This window comes from Eubalaena glacialis, chromosome 5, assembly GCF_028564815.1.
Source record: "Eubalaena glacialis isolate mEubGla1 chromosome 5, mEubGla1.1.hap2.+ XY, whole genome shotgun sequence".
Lineage (NCBI taxonomy): Eukaryota > Metazoa > Chordata > Mammalia > Artiodactyla > Balaenidae > Eubalaena > Eubalaena glacialis.
The window spans coordinates 127,201,828-127,219,264 of NC_083720.1; the positions used below are offsets into that span (position 1 = coordinate 127,201,828).

General features: G+C 36.5%; 2 protein-coding genes across 5 annotated transcripts in view; one reads left to right on the forward strand and one right to left on the reverse strand.

Annotated features, from left to right (window-relative positions):
- The window catches only part of BANK1 (B cell scaffold protein with ankyrin repeats 1), a 314,550-nt gene that overhangs the window by 70,994 nt on the left and 226,119 nt on the right, over positions 1-17,437 (reverse strand). The window lies entirely within an intron of this gene.
- On the forward strand, positions 15,839-16,713 carry LOC133092382 (MICOS complex subunit MIC27). The gene has a single exon (XM_061191670.1). The coding sequence runs from the start codon at positions 15,862-15,864 to the stop codon at positions 16,666-16,668; it is 807 nt and encodes a 268-aa protein (XP_061047653.1). The 5' UTR covers positions 15,839-15,861; the 3' UTR covers positions 16,669-16,713.

Below are 17,437 nucleotides of genomic sequence, written 5' to 3' on the forward strand. Positions count from 1 at the left end.
TCCCATTCTAAGGGTTGTCTTTTCATCTTGTTTATGGTTTCCTTTGCTGTGCAAAAGCTTTTAAGTTTCATTAGGTCCCATTTGTTTTTCTTTGTTTTTATTTTCATTTCTCTAGGAGGTGGGTAAAAAAGGATCTTGCTGTGATTTATGTCATAGAGTGTTCTGCCTATGTTTTCCTCTAAGAGTTTTATAATGTCTGGCCTTACATTTAGGTCTTTAATCCATTTTGAGTTTATTTTTGTGTATGGTATTAGGGAGCATCTTAATTTCATTCTTTTACATGTAACTGTCCAGTTTTCCCAGCACCACTTAATGAAGAGGCTGTCTTTTCTCCATTGTATATTCTTGCCTCCTTTATCAAAAATAAGGTGACCATATGTGCGTGGGTTTATCTCTGGGTTTTCTATCCTGTTCCATTGATCTATATTTCTGTTTTTGTGCCAGTACCACACTGTCATGATTACTGTAGCTTTGTAGTATAGTCTGAAGTCAGGGAGCCTGATTCCTCCAGCTCCATTTTTCTTTCCCAAGATTGCTTTGGCTATTTAGGGCCTTTTGTGTTTCCATACAATTGTGAAATTTTTTGTTCTAGTTCTGTGAAAAATGCCAGTGGTAGTTTGATAGGGATTGCACTGAATCTGTAGATTGCTTTGGGTAGTATAGTCATTTTCACAATGTTGATTCTTCCAATCCAAGAACATGGTATATCTCTCCATCTGTTTGTATCATCTTTAATTTCTTTCATCAGTGTCTTCTAGTTTTCTGCATACACGTCTTTTGTCTCCTTGGGTAGGTTTATTCCTAGGTATTTTATTCTTTTTGTTGCAATGGTAAATGGGAGTGTTTTCTTAATTTCTCTTTCAGATTTTTCATCATGAGTGTATAGAAATGCCAGAGATTTCTGTGCATTAATTTTGTATCCTGCTACTTTACCAAATTCATTGATTAGCTCTAGTAGTTTTCTGGTAGCATCTTTAGGATTCTCTATGTATAGTATCATGTCATCTGCAAACAGTGACAGTTTTACTTCTTCTTTTCCGATTTGGATTCCATTTATTTCTTGTTCTTCTCTGACTGCTGTGGCTAAAACTTCCAAAACTATGTTGAATAATAGTGGCGAGAGTGGGCAACCTTGTCTTGTTTCTGATCTTAGCGGAAATGGTTTCAATTTTTCACCATTGAGAACGATGTTGGCTGTGGGTTTGTCATATATGGCCTTTATTATGTTGCGGTAAGTTCCCTCGATGCCTACTTTCTGGAGGGCTTTTATCATAAATCAGTGTTGAATTTTGTTGAAAGCTTTTTCTGCATCTATTGAGATGATTATATGGTTTTTATCCTTCATTTTGTTAATATGGTGTATCACGTTGATTGATTTGCATATATTGAAGAATCCTTGCATTCCTGGGATAAACCCCACTTCATCGTGGTGTATGATCCTTTTAATGTGCTGCTGGATTCTGTTTGCTAGTATTTTGTTGAGGATTTTTGCATCTATGTTCATCAGTGATATTGGCCTGTAGTTTTCTTTTTGTGACATCTTTGTCTGGTTTTGATATCAGGGTGATGGTGGCCTTGTAGAATGAGTTTGGGAATGTTCCTCCCTCTGCTATATTTTGGAAGAGTTTGAGAAGGATAGGTGTTAGCTCTTCTCTAAATGTTTGATAGAATATACCTGTGAAGCCATCTGGTCCTTGGCTTTTGTTTGTTGGAAGATTTTAAATCACAGTTTCAATTTCAGTGCTTGTTACTGGTCAATTTATATTGTCTGTTTTCTCCTGGTTCAGTCTTAGAAGGTTGTGCTTTTCTAAGAATTTGTCCATTTCTTCCAGGTTGTCCATTTTATTGGCATGTAGTTGCTTGTAGTAATCTCTCATGATCCTTTGTATTTCTGCAGTGTCAGTTGTTACTTTTCATTTCTAATTCTTTGATTTGAGACTTCTCCCTTTTTTTCCTGATGAGTCTGGCTAATGGTTTATCAATTTTGTCTATCTTCTCAAAGAACCAGCTTTTGGTTTTATTGATCTTTGCTATCATTTCCTTAATTTCTTTTTCATTTATTTCTGATCTGATCTTTATGATTTCTTTCCTTCTGTTAACTTTGGGTTTTTTTTGTTCCGCTTTCTTTAATTGCTTTAGGTGTAAGGTTAGGTTGTTTATTTGAGATGTTTCTTGTTTCTTGAGGTGGGATTGTATTGTTATAAACTTCCCTCTTAGAACTGCTTTTGCTGCATCCCATAGGTTTTGGGTCATCGTGTTTTCATTTTCATTTGTTTCTAGGTATTTTTTGATTTCCTCTTTGATTTCTTCAGTGGTCTCTTGGTCATTTAGTAGTGTATTGTTTAGCCTCCAGGTGTTTGCATTTTTTACAGATTTTTTCCTGTAATTGATATCTAGTCTCACAGCATTGTGGTTGGAAAAGATACTTGATATGATTTCAATTTTCTTAAATTTACCAGGGCTTGATTTGTGACCCAAGATATGATCTATCCTGGAGAATGTTCCATAAACACTTGAGAAGAAAATGTATACTGTTGTTTTTGGATGGAATGTCCTATAAATATCAATTAAGTCCATCTTGTTTAATGTATCATTTAAAGCTTGTGTTTCCTTATTTATTTTCCTTTTGGATGATCTGTCCATTGGTGAAAGTGGGATGTTAATGTCCCCTACTATGATTGTGTTATTGTCAATTTCCCCTTTTATGGCTGTTAGCATTTGCCTTATGTATTGAGGTACTCTTATGTTGGTTGCATAAATATTTACAATTGTTATATCTTCTTCTTGGATTGATCCCTTGATCATTATGTAGTGTCCTTCCTTGTCTCTTGTAATAGTCTTTATTTTAAAGTCTGTTTTGTCTGATATGAGAATTGCTACTCCAGCTTTCTTTTGATTTCCACTTGCATGGAATATCTTCTTCCATCCCCTCACTTTCAGTTGGTATGTGTCCCTAGATCTGAAGTGGGTCTGTTGTACACAGAATACATATGGGTCTTGTTTTTGTATCCATTCAGCCAGGCTATGTCTTCTGGTTGGAGAATTTAATCCCTTTACATTTAAGGTAGTTATCGATATGTATGTTCCTATTGTCATTTCCTTAATTGTTTTGCATTTGTTTTTGTAGGTCTTTTCTTTATCTATTGTTTCCTGCTTAGAGAAGTTCCTTTAGAATTTGTTGTAAAGCTGATTTGGTGGTGCTGAATTCTCTTAGCTTTTGCTTGCCTGGAAAGGTTTTAATTTCTCCATCGAATCTGAATAAGATTCTTGCTGGGTAGAGTAACCTTGGTCGTAGGTTTCTCCCTTTCATCACTTTAAATATGTCCAGCCACTCCCTTCTGGCTTGCAGAGTTTCTGCTGAAAGATCAGCTGTTAACCTTATAGGGATTCCCTTGTATGTTATTTGTTGCTTTTCCTTTGCTGTTTCTAATATTTTTTCTTTGTATTTAATTTTTGATAGTTTGATTAATATGTTTCTTGGCGTGTTTCTCCTTGGATTTATACTGTATGGGACTCTCTGTGCTTTCTGGACTTGATTGACTATTTCCTTTTCCATATTAGGGAAGTTTTCAAGCATGATCTCCTCAAATATTTTCTCAGTCCCTTTCTTTTTCTCTTCTTCTTCTGGGACCCCTATAATTCGAATGTTGGTGCATTTAATGTTTTCCCAGAGGTCTCTGAGACTGTCCTCAATTCTTTTCATTCTTTTCTCTTTATTCTGCTCTGTGGTAGTTATTTCCACTATTTTGTCTTCCAGGTCACTTATCCATTCTTCTGCCTCAGTTATTCTGCTATTGATTCCTTCTAGAGAATTTTTAAATTCATTTATCATGTTGTTCATCATTCTTTGTTTGCTCTTTAGTTCTTCTAGGTCCTTGTTAAACATTTCTTTTATTTTCTCCATTCTATTTCCAAGATTTTGGATCATCTTTACTATCATTACTCTGAATTCTTTTTCAGGTAGACTGCCATTTCCTCTTCATTTGTTTGGTGTGGTGGGTTTTTACCTTGCTCCTTCATCTGCTGTGTATTTCTCTGTCTTCCCATTTTGCTTAACTTACTGTGTTTGGGGTCTCCTTTTCACAGGCTGCAGGTTCGTAGTTCCCGTTGTTTTTGGTATCTGTCCCCAGTGGCTAAGGTAGGTTCAGTGAGTTGTGCAGGCTTCCTGGTGGAGGGGACTAGTGCCTGTGTTCTGGTGGATGAGGCTGGATCTTGTCTTTCTGGTGGGCAGGACCACGTCTGGTGTAGTGCTTTGGGGTGTCTGTGACCTTATTATGATTTTAGGCAGCCTCTCTGCTAATGGGTGGGGTTGTGTTCCTGCCTTGCTAGTTGTTTGGCATAGGGTGTCCAGCACTGTAGCTTGCTGGTTGTTGCGTGGAGCTGGGTCTTAGCGTTGAGATGGAGATCTCTGGTAGAGCTTTTGCTGTTTGATATTACGTGGAGCTGGGAGGTCTCTGGTGGACCAATGTCCTGAACTCGGCTCTCCCACCTCAGAGGCTCAGTCCTGACACCCGGCCGGAGCACCAAGACCCTTTTAGGAAGTCTGAGGTCTTCTGCCAGCATTCAGTAGGTGTTCTGTAGGAGTTTTCCCACATGTAGATGTATTTCTGATGTAACTGTGGGGAGGAAGGTGATCTCCACGTCTTACTCCTCTGCCATCTTGAAGGTTCCCCCCTGCCCTTGTCATTTGATAACTTAATGGGCTGTGTCTCCTTGGTAGCACAGAACTAAATGTGTGTGGCTCTTATTCCTTCTAAATCAAGGAATATATACAGTTACCTGTTACTATACTCATATCACAAATGGGACAACAGAAGCAGGGAAGTTTTTAAATGATTGTTCAAGGTCACTAGATGAAGCCAGTGTCTTCTAATCAGGGTTTTATCCACAATTCCTTTCTGAGATATATGTGATATGTGGCTGGAAGCACTTCTCTCTGTCTTGCTGTCAAATAATGAGAGATGCAGATTCCATGATTTAGGAAGGTCTTGATTACAGTTCTCTACATTTATAAAGTAATTAATGATTTTCAAAGCAGTTTCACATGTATCACCATCCTCATACCAACCCTGCAATTCAGGCAGGAGGAGACTTAAATGAAGATAGATGAAGAGATGGTAGCTTGTCCCTGACTCACAGTATATAAATCAAAGATTCAAATCCAGGATAACCCAGGATTTTTGTGTTTGTATCTAGTGGATTCAAGTCCAGTGTTCTTTATACTACAAATATGGTGCTTTTTGTTAAAACTATCTGTACCAGGTACATATGACATTAAAAGAGACCTAGTGAAAATAATAGATATTCAGAAATGAAACTCTTTACTCAATGAAGAGATCATGTCTGACTACAGATCAAAGTTCTATAAATGATAGTAAAGTTTTAAAAATTTATGTTGGTGGTAAAAATGAAGTTGAAATTCATAGCCTCTATCTTTGACTAATAGTCTATTTTCTAGAGAATTTGAGTAAGAGAGAAAATTATGGCATTAATCCAAAAAACTCTAGTAATCAATTAAAATTCTGCTCTACAGTTTAGGATGAAGGATGACCTCTATGACTTCAAAGTCATTAAAAGATAGCTCTGAATATTCCTGATGATAGAAAACTCTGTATTTTACTGTCTATTTATTTACCAGCAATTGAATTTTCCAGAAAGTGTAACCCTTTCCTGGGGAGAAACATTTTTGTCAGGTAGACTTTATCTATCTTTTGATAGATGTAATAAAAAGAGTAATATAAGTAAAATTCTGCACATTATATTTACATTTGTTTTATGGTGGGACATTGTGTGACAGGAAGATTAATTAATTTAAAATTGTGGTTTCAGATTACCTTGCTTCACTGACCCCCATTACCACAGCAAATTTTATATCCATGCGTTCTTTTTTACTTCCTGAATCTTCAGCCAACGTTTCAAAGATAAGTCAAAGCACTTAGCCATTTAGCACTGATTTGTCTCTGGAACACAGTACCCACTTTTGTTTGACAGCCTCTGTAATTATTATCAACCCTTCCAGTGCAAAGCCTATAGACAGGTCATTTGCTGAAACAGAGATGTTGGATTTGTGCTTGTTTCTTCCAATTATTTTTCTCTGGTCAAATAAGCTATCCAGATATGCATTTCCACTTCATCAAATACTTAACACATGATAATCCAGATGTCAGGTATTATAATTTAGGCATTGTATTTCTTCATCCTTAAATTAACTTATTTTCAGACTTGCCCATTAGCTCAATGTTTTCTTTCTTTTCCTTTCACTTTTAAAAAGAAATAAATACAAACCACAGAAAGATGGGCTTTTATATGAGTTAACAAGTCTCTACTGCTAGTTGTAGTTTGATGAGACACTTTCTTTAGCCAAATGTAATACAGCATGACTCAGGTGACCCCTATGTTATCCTTTTGTGAATCAGAGCTGCACTAACTAAAAATGTGTGGGCCACGTGTACTAAAGATAAAAATACAGTTAAGAAGGCAATTTAAATAGATCATATATTATGGAAAGATTACCTGTCAGGAAGATCAGAAAAAAATTGAAGTTAAAATTATGACATCCTACTCAGAACTACCTTGTCATATGTGGCTGGGTAAAGAATACCATTTCACATCTAATGTTCATGTCTTATATGATAAAACCCATATAAGAAAGCACTGGAGATTTTCAACCACTTAAGTGTTCTGTTCATACCTTAACCCACCCTGGAAAGAATAATGTAGATTGTTGCATTTTAGGAGGTTGAGACCAAAGATAACTTTAAGATGAGGAACGGTATCAAATAGTGTAGTGATCTTGGCTTTGGATGCACATCAAATTCCCATGCCGAGCTTTCATAAACTACCTATTTCCTTGCCCCACTCAACATCAACTAATTAGAATATTTACAGGTGGGACTCAGCCAATAGTATTTCTGAAAGGCTCTGCTGAGGATTCTATTCTGCCTCCAGGAGGGAGACCCATGAGGATAATGATTACAAACACAGATATGGAGTGAGATGACCTAAATTCAAAGTGGCTCCTGACTATCGACTATGAACAAGTTATTTAACCTTTCTCAGAACTAGTTTTCATCTATAAATCACGTACCTACTACTTAGGGTTGTTTCAAGGGTTACCTGAGCTAATTCTTGTCATAGATTAAATACTGTTACTATTATGCAATGGGGGAAAAGCCACCTCATGTGCAGGTGAAGCGTGATAGCAGGTGCCAAGTCTGAAATTGCAATTTATTTCCTGTACCCCAATCCCTGATGGCATTCCAAATTTTCACTATCATATCACCTCCTGAATTAGAACTCTATATTTTTCTTTAGAGGCAGTGGTGTGCCTTCTTGAAGCAACAGAGCAACGTGGTTAAGAGCATGAACTCAGGAGCCATCAGCTAAGTTCAAAGACTGACTGCATCTTCTCGTAGCCCTGTGACATGGTCAAACACTTAACTTCTCTGTCCCTCAATTTGCTCATCTGTAAAATGGGCTACTAACAGTACCTGCCTAGAGGAATGTTGTGATGAGTAAATGCATTAATATACACAATACAGATAGCATTTAGTATGTTCCCAGCACATTGTAAAATACTCAATAAATGTTATCTATCATGGTGATAATGTTGTTGATGTTAGTAGTGAACTCGTTTACTGATGTTTCAACCAAAGGTGTCTATTTTCCAAAATCTAACACTGTGCCAACTAGATCTTTCCATTGGTCTTAGCTGTTCTCCCATACCATGTCCACTAGAACCAAGTTAGAAAATAAAGTTTTCAAGGATAAGGTTCACGTCTCTCTTTTTTATCTACCAGTTCACAGAATTTTTGGAAGTGATAATTCAAATCCATAACCACTTCTTGAAAATGGTCTGAAAGATCATATTCTAATACTGGTTAACAAGTAGTATCTTCTTTCCATATGCATTTATTTTATAAATGTGTCCTGGTCATCTATCATATGGTTATATGTGATCACACTGATGTTGATATTAATGGGAAAAAACTAAGAGAATCCATAAATTATTGCTATGTTGCAGTTCTCAATGAAAGTTTCTTTTGGGGGATTTAATAAAAAATATTCTTCATGGCATCTTTAGAGACCTTGAGTAAAGAGACATTTGATATTCTCAGATAGTGTTAAATATCATATTTTAGCATTTTATGTTATCCTTTTTGCACTTTTAATCAAAATTTAAGATTTTAAAAAATGCTGTACCAGAGAAACATTATGCAATTCATGAATTTAATCTTTGTCCCCCCACTGTAACTATTAGGTAGTGTTTCATCACAACCAAAATGCCTATAGAGGATGCACCTCATAGTGTCAGGGATCCAACTGGAGATCGTAAATAGCAGAAGATATAAGTGTTTACAACCAAAGCTATGAGGTACTTGTCATAAGGGATTCATCATAACGTATCTCATATCTGACAAAGGCACATAATAATCTTTTATTACTTTCCATGCTTTGAGGGCTTTAATTTTTCAAAAGCCAAACAAGCTTTTTTCACATTACTTTTACTTGACCCTTAATGTGCCAAAAGATATACTTTCTGAAATAAATACTATTATGAGCTACTGAAAACCCCTCAAGGCAAAACAGGCCACTTATTAACTATGACTTTATGAGGCGTCACACCTTGCATCTTGTGGAAGGCAAATAAAACCCTTATATCTGTCACTACTTTTTTCTTAATACTTCACAGCTGCCATCGAAAAAAATCCCTCTGCTGAAGCTTCTAGCAATGGCTGGTCTATGAAAGAGAAATAAAATGCAGAGCAAAAGTGATTACAGAGTTATATTTTCCATGGGGTTGCAAATGCAGGTGTCAAGAGCTTCAGTAACATTCTTTCTCTGTCATTTGCCAAGTTTGTTTTCTGTGGAAGAGACTACCACCAACCTTTTTTTTAACAGATGTGTCCCAGTGGCCAGCCTGAGAGCCAGCATCTATGCTGGTGAATTTATGGCCCTGTACATTGGAGACGGTATCCATTCATGCATTCATTCATTCCACAAATAAGTTGAGTGCCTACTATGTGCCAGGCAGTATTCTGAATAATAAGGATATAGCAGTAAATAAATTATGAAGTTCCTGATTCTGTGGAACTTCATTCTAGTGGAGGCCGGACAAATAATAAACAAATAAACATAAATTATTTTTAAAAAGGGACATAGGTAGTGTCAGAATGGGACTGTTTATTCTAATAGCTCAAATAGTTCACATAAATTTGTATATATATGACTATGAAATACATACTTATTTGAATATGAAACATACTTATTAATACATAAGTATATATGTAAATATGTATATATATTTGAATATGAAAATGTATACATAAATACATATTTATATATGTGTGTGTGTGCATATATATTTCCCCTCCCCTATTTTTCCCACTCCACATGCTCTTGCAAAACCTTGTCACTCCCTCACCAAGAGTAAGTGCTTATGTTCTCTCTCCTTAAAAAGGGGTGGGCATTTGTGATCTCCTTGAGTAAAGAGTAGCACAGAAGTGCCTCTATGTGACTTCTGAAGCTAGGCCATGAGAGTGATACAGCTCTTGCCTGACTTTCTCTCAGGATGTTCACTCTTAAACCCAGTGACCAGGCTATGAGGTGGTCTGGGCAACATGGCAATCTTCACACACATGGAAAGGAACAGACCTCAGCTCACAGCCCAGCTGAGCTCTCAGCCCAGAGCTCCTATTGCTGGACAGATGAATGAACCATTTTTCAAAGTATATTCTCCAACCCTGTTTTGAGCTATTCCAACTGAAGTCATTGGAGCAAAGATGAACTTCCCCTACTGAACCTTGCCCAAGTTTCAGATTTATGACCAAAATCAGTCATCATTATGGTCTTAATCCACTAAGTTTTGGGGTAGTTTGTTACACAATAATGTATAGCCAGGACAACACATACATATGCATAATTGGTCAACTGAGTGTGTTCTTTCCAATTTTAAGGATTAGATGGTAAATAAGAGAACTTGAAAATAACTTGGGTGACAAGAAAGGGCCCACTGTTCTGCCCACCACTGCCAGTAAAAGCAAGAGCATGGCCCTTGTTAGTAGGGTTACACCTTCAGGTTGAATTCTGAGAGAAGGTCTGGACATTTTCCCTGAAATTGCTTTGAGTGTTGTGTTCAGGTTTGCAGTGAGGTACTGAACCTGAGGTCAAAAGTTGTGTACTGAAGCTCTGCAAGTTAGAGATGTATAACCCTGAACAAGTCATTTAACCTTTAAAATCTCTTTATGTGTATGTGTGTGTATAAATATATACATAATAAAAATATGTATTTGTATTAATACTATCACATAAGTTTGCAAAGGTAACAATAGTAATAATAAATGCTAATATTTTGGGTCTATATTATGTGATAGGCACTGTACCATGTGCTTTTCATACATCATCACTTGTATCCTTAAAACTGTTCAACTTCTTAGGTATTATTGTTACCTCCTTTTTCATAGAGGAAGAAACCAAGTTACTGAGAGATTAAGTAACTAGCCCAAGATCAAATATAAGTATTGGAGTGGGATTTAAAAACTAAGTCTTTCATGCACACCAATTCTGTCCACCTGCCATTGTTAAAAAAACAAACAAAACCACAAAACCAAAAACAACTCCAAAAAACAAGAAAAGAGAAAAAAACTAAGTCCCTCAGCTAGCAGAATCAGGTCTTTAGCCACTATGCAGCACATCAAGTAAGACCATATTCACGAAAGATATAAAGTTCAGAAAACATGTAGGTGAACAAAGATGCAGGATAGGATTTGTACACAGAGAAAAAGCAGAAGTGCTACAGGAAATGAATTGAGAAAGAATTTTGGAAAGGTTAGATGCTGCTGGCACTGCCCACACCTTTATAAGGTGTGAAGCCCCCCCCCCCAAAAATAAAAACAATGGAGGAGTTGGAAGATAGGCAGCCCAAATGCCATATTTCTGCTCTGAAGAGTAGGGCTTCCAAGATATGGGTTGGAGAGCAAACATAAAAGAATGAAACAAGGGGCTTTTCTCTTGGTTTTGGTGTCCTGTATCCATTACTCAGATAACATCGTTGAGCTTCCAAATTTTGTTTCCAGGGTTTTGTGATAGACTCAGCCAGTGACATCCTGTCACCTAGTTTGACTTCATGAGGAATTCGGCCCAATTTTCATCCCTGCTGGTTCCTGTTTTATCCTTCCAGATCCTGGCTTCCAAGCCACTCTGGCCATAGTTCTTCTGTTTATGATTTTTAAACTCTTTATAGTCTGTCCCCTTCTCCCTGGAGACTGACAATGATCAACTATGGTTGATTGCCATCCTCACTCTGACCTTTAATTCTTTCTTGTTGTTATGGTTTCTTAAAACCCGTTCTCTCATCTTGCACCTCTGTATTATCTGGAGCCTTTAAGAGAAGAAGAGGCAACAAAAGAAAAAACCTTGGGTTTTTTTTTTAAGGGACTTCTCTACACATTGTCCAAACTCTCACTCAGATTATGTGACCTGTCCTTTGTCTGTGCCTAGGGAATGGACATGTTGCTTTATTCACACAGACTTCAGGGTTGCTCTTTTGATATTCTAGAAATCAGCCTGTAATCACACACTCCTTGGCTCCTGTGTGCCTTTGTTTGATGTTCTTCATGGGCTTGGCATTCCACCTACTGGTTTTGGTCTTTCTGTTCCAGCATCAACTGTAGCCATTCACTGGGACAGCTCAGAAGATCATTTAGGTCTTAGTCTAACGCTTTGGAACAAATCCCGCCCCCCCACCAAAGTACCCTGGTCCACAACATTTCTACACAAAACACAGTGCAGGTCCTTATAAACAACATCTTCAGTGGCTGTTCCCTTGTATTTTAGGTCCTATAGTCCAATCAGTTTGCACAGGGCAGAAACATGGACATTGTGCTTTGTGTTTCCAACCTCCTCTTTCACTACTAAATCCTTCAAACACTCAATCAGAAACTCCTGTTAATTTTACTTCCTAAATATCTACAAAATTTATCAACTTTTTACCACCTCCATGATTACATCCAGAGGCAACCTCATCACTTACCTGAATGATTGCAACACATGCATCTGTTTCCCCTTCTCCATTTCTCTTTTGCACCCTCTGCCTCCCTAACCCACATGTAATCCCTACTACAGAAAGAGCAATTTTTGTCAAATGAATATCTAACTATGTCACATCCCTACCCTCTTACTTCAAGACCCTTCAATGATTCTTCAATAGCCTCAGGATAAAGAAGAGAATTTTACATCACTTATAAGGATGGCTTTGTTAGGTCTTGGTTTGCCTGGAATAGTACCAATTTGTTGCAATTTCCGATTTATTTATTTATGGCATAATTATTAGTATCATCTCTTTCACTTTCAAAAGTGTATTGGTTTGGATAATACATTCTGTGATTACCCCATTTATAAGGTCCTTCATTATTTTGCCTTTCCGGGATTATTTCCACTTGTCTAAGCCTCAGATTATATGAGTAATTTCCCTAAAAATACTATTCCTTCTTTCACTTCTGGGTCTTTGCACATTCTATTCCCTCTGTATAAATGGCTTCTCCTGCTTTTTGTCTGGCTGACTCCTATTTATTCTTTAGGTGTCCTAGGAAAATTAAAAAACCTTTTCTTCCTTCCCAAGACTGAGATATTGAGTCTCCTTTGTGTTTCCATAACATTCCATATCCAGTTCTATAGTAGCACTTGTTCTACATTGTAGTTGTTTTTGTATTTGTTTGTTTCACCAACTAAATTGTAAACTGCTTAATGTTCAGATAATGTCAGACTCGCTGTTAAATCCCAGAGCATACACAGTCCATAATACACAGTAGGTTTCTGAAAGATAGTTCCTAAATGACTGAACAATATATAAATGAACAAATTGAAACTCTAGTAAAGAAGAGTTATTTTGGAGTAGCTGTATATTCAGGGAATTTAAAAATTGTTTGCTGAAGCATTAATGCTTTATTGACTTCCAACTTCTCTGAAAGAGGGGAAGCTCACTTGAATTAGATAAGATTCTGCTCCTTTCTAAGTCTGGAATACAACATATTCACAGTCTTTTGTGTTAACTTCATTAGGAAACTTCAGCCTTGGCAGTCCTCTGCTGTGAATATTCTAAATGGGAACCAAAAAATTCCAAGACTCTTTCATGATGCAGTTCTTTTTAGTTGGTAAATGGAGTAAGGATATTATTAGAAGTTGTTATTTTCTATTTGTCAATGGTAGACACAGTTAACAATCCATTTTGAGACTCACTTTAACTAAAGAGAACATTTAGTGAGTGATTCATATAAGTTCTTGGAAGACTGTGATTTAAAACAAAATTAAATAAACCTCAAGATATATGTGTAAGATATTAAGAGCTGAGGTAGCTTGTAGTAAGAACTTATTGCCATTTGATGCATTCACTTATCGAAATATAAACATTAGTTTCTATATCTCAAATGAATCTAATCTTAAAAGAAATACTTTTGCTTAGCAAATTAGGAACAGAAGAAAATGGTCGTAAACTGATAAAAGATAACAATACTAACAAAGACCCTGTACAAAACATCATACTTAATTTTGAAATACAATGGCACAAAACAAGGCTTCTTGCTACCACTGTTTCATTCAAGACTGTCCCTTGATCTTAGTCAGCAAAACAAGGGAAGAACAGTAAAAAAAAAAAAAAGCAACAACCACTAGGATTAATAAGAATGCTTAGAAAATTACTGGATACAAAATTGGTAAAATAATCAATTGCATTTCTATATGCCATCGATAAAGAAAAAATGAAAAAAAATTTTAAATACCATTTAAGAACCATCAAAATATTGAGTATTTAGGAATAAATCTAACAAAACATGTGCAAGAACTTTATGGTAAAAATTATAAATCTTTATTTAAATATATCATAAAAGATCTAAATAAATGTAGACATACTCAACATATGTCATTGACTAATTACACAAGTGGTCCCATTTCTTCACTCCATGTTATATCGATGCCCTTTGCCATTTTATTCTTCAGTTCCTCTCACTATAGAGGTAATGTCTGTTTCACAACCAGTTGATACTAAGTTCAGGAATGGGATCTGTTGTAGCCAGTGGTGTGTATAGTAGGTTGATTATTGGTTTCCCAATGATCTCCATGTCCTAATCCCCAGAACTTGTGAATATTGTTACTTTTTATGGCAAAAGGGACTTTGCAGATGTGATTAAATTAGAGATCTGGAGATTGGGAGATTCTCCTGGATTATCTGGGGAGGCATGATATAATCAAAAAGGTCCTTATAAGATGGAAGGTGATATGAAGGTGGAAGCAGAGAAAGATTTGAAGATGCTGCACTGCTGGCTTGAAGATGGAGAAAGGGACCATGAACCAAGAAAAGCAAGAATGGAGGCAGCCTCTAGAAGCTGGAAAAGGCAAGGAAACAGATCATCCTCTAGAGCCCACAGAAAAAAACCAGACTTACCAAAATCTTGACTTTAGCCCAGTGAAACTTATTTCAGACTTCTGACCTCCAGAACAATAAGAAGATAAATCTATGTTGTTTGGAACCACCAAGTTTGCAGTAATCTGTTATAGCATCCATAGGAAATTAATTTAGTGTATAAGCAGACTGACACATGCAGAGGCTTGAAAAAGTACATGTCTGCCAGTGCTGTGAGATGAAGTTCTGGTTAGTCAGTTAGTAACTACAAAAAATAATTTACCAAAATAGCTCTAAACTGGAAGTCAAGAGTTTTGATATTGAGAGCGTTCCACTGAGTGTCTGGTAAAAGTGATGGATAAAGATCTAAATCATGGCATTTCACAAAGAAATTTGGGACAACACTGGAAACTAGAAGATAATGGGGCAAGTTCTTAAAATTTCTAAGGGAAAATAATTTGCAAACTAGATTTTTATATCCAGCCAATTTATTAAGTAAGGATGTTCTTGAAATATAGATATTTTCAGCCCTGTGATCGTCAAAATACTGTATGTTCCATGCATCCTTTCTCAGGATGCTATGAATGTACTTCTCAAAATACAGATGTAAACAAGGAAACAAGAAGATATGGGATCAAGGAAAAAGAGAATTCAAATGCGAGAGAGCTAATGAGTGACCAAAGGATAGCAAAGCTGGGAGACGCGAGTGGGCTTGGAAGGCTATCTGTGTATATTAGAACAGAATGGCTCAGAAACAGATAAAACTGATGGATTATCTGATGATTTTGAATATATTGAGTTGAAATTTACATTTGTGTCAGAGGGTTTGGGCATGAATTAGTGATGGTGATGCAGGATAGTAAGTGAGCAAGCAAATAATGGCAATAAAAACTAGGTCATACTAATTCCAGGGAGAAAAATGTTGAACAGATAGGAAATGTAATAATTGCTCTCTGGATGGCTCAGCTACAAATATTATTAAAATAATTATAAGATGTAAACATGGAACATAATCTAACCAAAATGAATGCTATCACTATATTGAGAAGATGGGGAGGGGGTGGAGTGGGGAGAAAGGTAAGTTTGGAAGGAGACGTGCATGAAAAGAGTCAAATTCTCATATTCTACAACAGCAAGTCAATAGAGGATATCTAATAATCAAGAGCTAATAGTATAAAATATTTATTTAGAAATATGAATGCAAACATAAAAAAGAATAGCTCAAAGAAATGAATGTGGTGCCTCTGGGGCATCACAATTGCAAGTGGAAAGCGTAGAATGCACGTCTATTTTTTTTTGTTATAAACCTTGTAGGACTATTCGGCTTTTCAACTGTGTCCACACAAAACTTTCATACAACAAAATAATTTAAAAGTTTTGCTTCTTCTAGTTTCACTATCGTTATGAAATCAAAGGAATTAAAAAATATCAGGCGTGCGAAGACCTGGGCGGAGAGCGCTACAGCTATGGCGGCCGTTAGCATGGGAAAGCTGACAACCATGCCAGCAGCTCTAATATGTGCATCTATAAGTGTGCATGCGGCCAAAGAAGAGGAGTCCAGAAAGCATCTAGTGAAACCAGAGCAGCTCCCCGTATATACTGCACCACCTCTCCAGTCTAAATATGTTGATGAGCAGCCTGGTCATTTACAAATGGGCTTTGCGTCCATTCGCACTGCAACTGGTCGTTATATTGGCTGGTGCAAGGGTGTTTATGTCTTCGTGAAATATGGGATAATGGATACAGTACAATTTGGAAAAGATGCATATATCTATTTGAAGAATCCACCTCGAGATTTTCTTCCGAAAATTGGAGTGATTACAGTTTCAGGATTGGCAGGCTTCATTTCAGCAAGAAAAGGTTCTAGGTTTAAGAGAATTGCTTATCCACTGGGACTGGCCACTTTAGGAGCAACTGTTTGCTACCCTGTTCAATCAGTAATAATTGCAAAGGTAACTGGGAAAAAGGCATATGCTACAAGCCAGCAAATTTATGAAGCAGTTAAATCATTGTGGACAAAAAACAACAAAAAAGAGTCACTTCCTGAACCTAAAGAAAAAACTAAGCTAGGAAGCTCTGATGAAATAGAAATACCTGCAAAAACAACTCACAACCTGAAACATTCAGTGCCTTTGTCAGCAGAACTCAGCTCTGAAACAAAGACCAAATCAGAATCCACCTCAGGTGCTACACAGTTTATGCCTGACCCCAAGCTCATGGATCACGGGCAGTCCCATCCAGAAGATGTAGATATGTACAGCACTAGAAGCTGAAATAGTCTGCATAGAGAACTACAAGATGTGTGAAGTTGCGAATAATGATGAAAAAAAACATGTAAAGGGTAACTGTGATGCATGGAGTATAATTTAAACCAAGTTTTTCCCTTACATCTTCTAATGTACAGTTAGACAAATCACATAAGTGATTAAAACTCAAATTGAATACAATCCGAACAATATTAAATGATCGATGAGGAGGCAGAGATAGAAGTATTAGGATGCATTTGTGATTTTTAAGGGTATTTATAAAAAAATAAAAATAAATATATGAACACTGATGAGACTAAAATCTGAAAAAATACGTATGTGTGTATATAATTATGTATACATATGCACATATATATTTGCTTTAGCTTTTAAGAATTAATGTCAGCTAAATTAGAATTGTGTGTGGAAGGATGTGTTCCCTCCCTCTCTGTTTTTCATTTCCCAGAGCTGGAATAAAATATCCATATTTTATGACAAAAAAAAAAAAAAAATATCAGAAGACACATACTCCTGGGAATGAGAAAGATATAGTTTACTGGTGATATAATGAAAAAACAAAGTAGGTACAGGTTCTCTGCTTTGCCAACAACGAGCAAATTTTTCCTCATCTACAAAATGAGGGAGTTGGATTAACTGCTGTCTAAGTCCTCTCTGGGCTGCAACATGCTGTTTCTCTGATTCCATTGTCATGAATAGTGTGCAACAGTATGCAGCTCACATCCTTTTGCTTTTTTGAAAAAACTGATGTGAACCATTTAAAAAAATCATAGAATCT

Bases quoted from the DNA above. Each gene is read 5' to 3' on its own strand.
- LOC133092382 (XM_061191670.1), top strand. From the start codon at position 15,862: ATGGCGGCCGTTAGCATGGGAAAGCTGACAACCATGCCAGCAGCTCTA.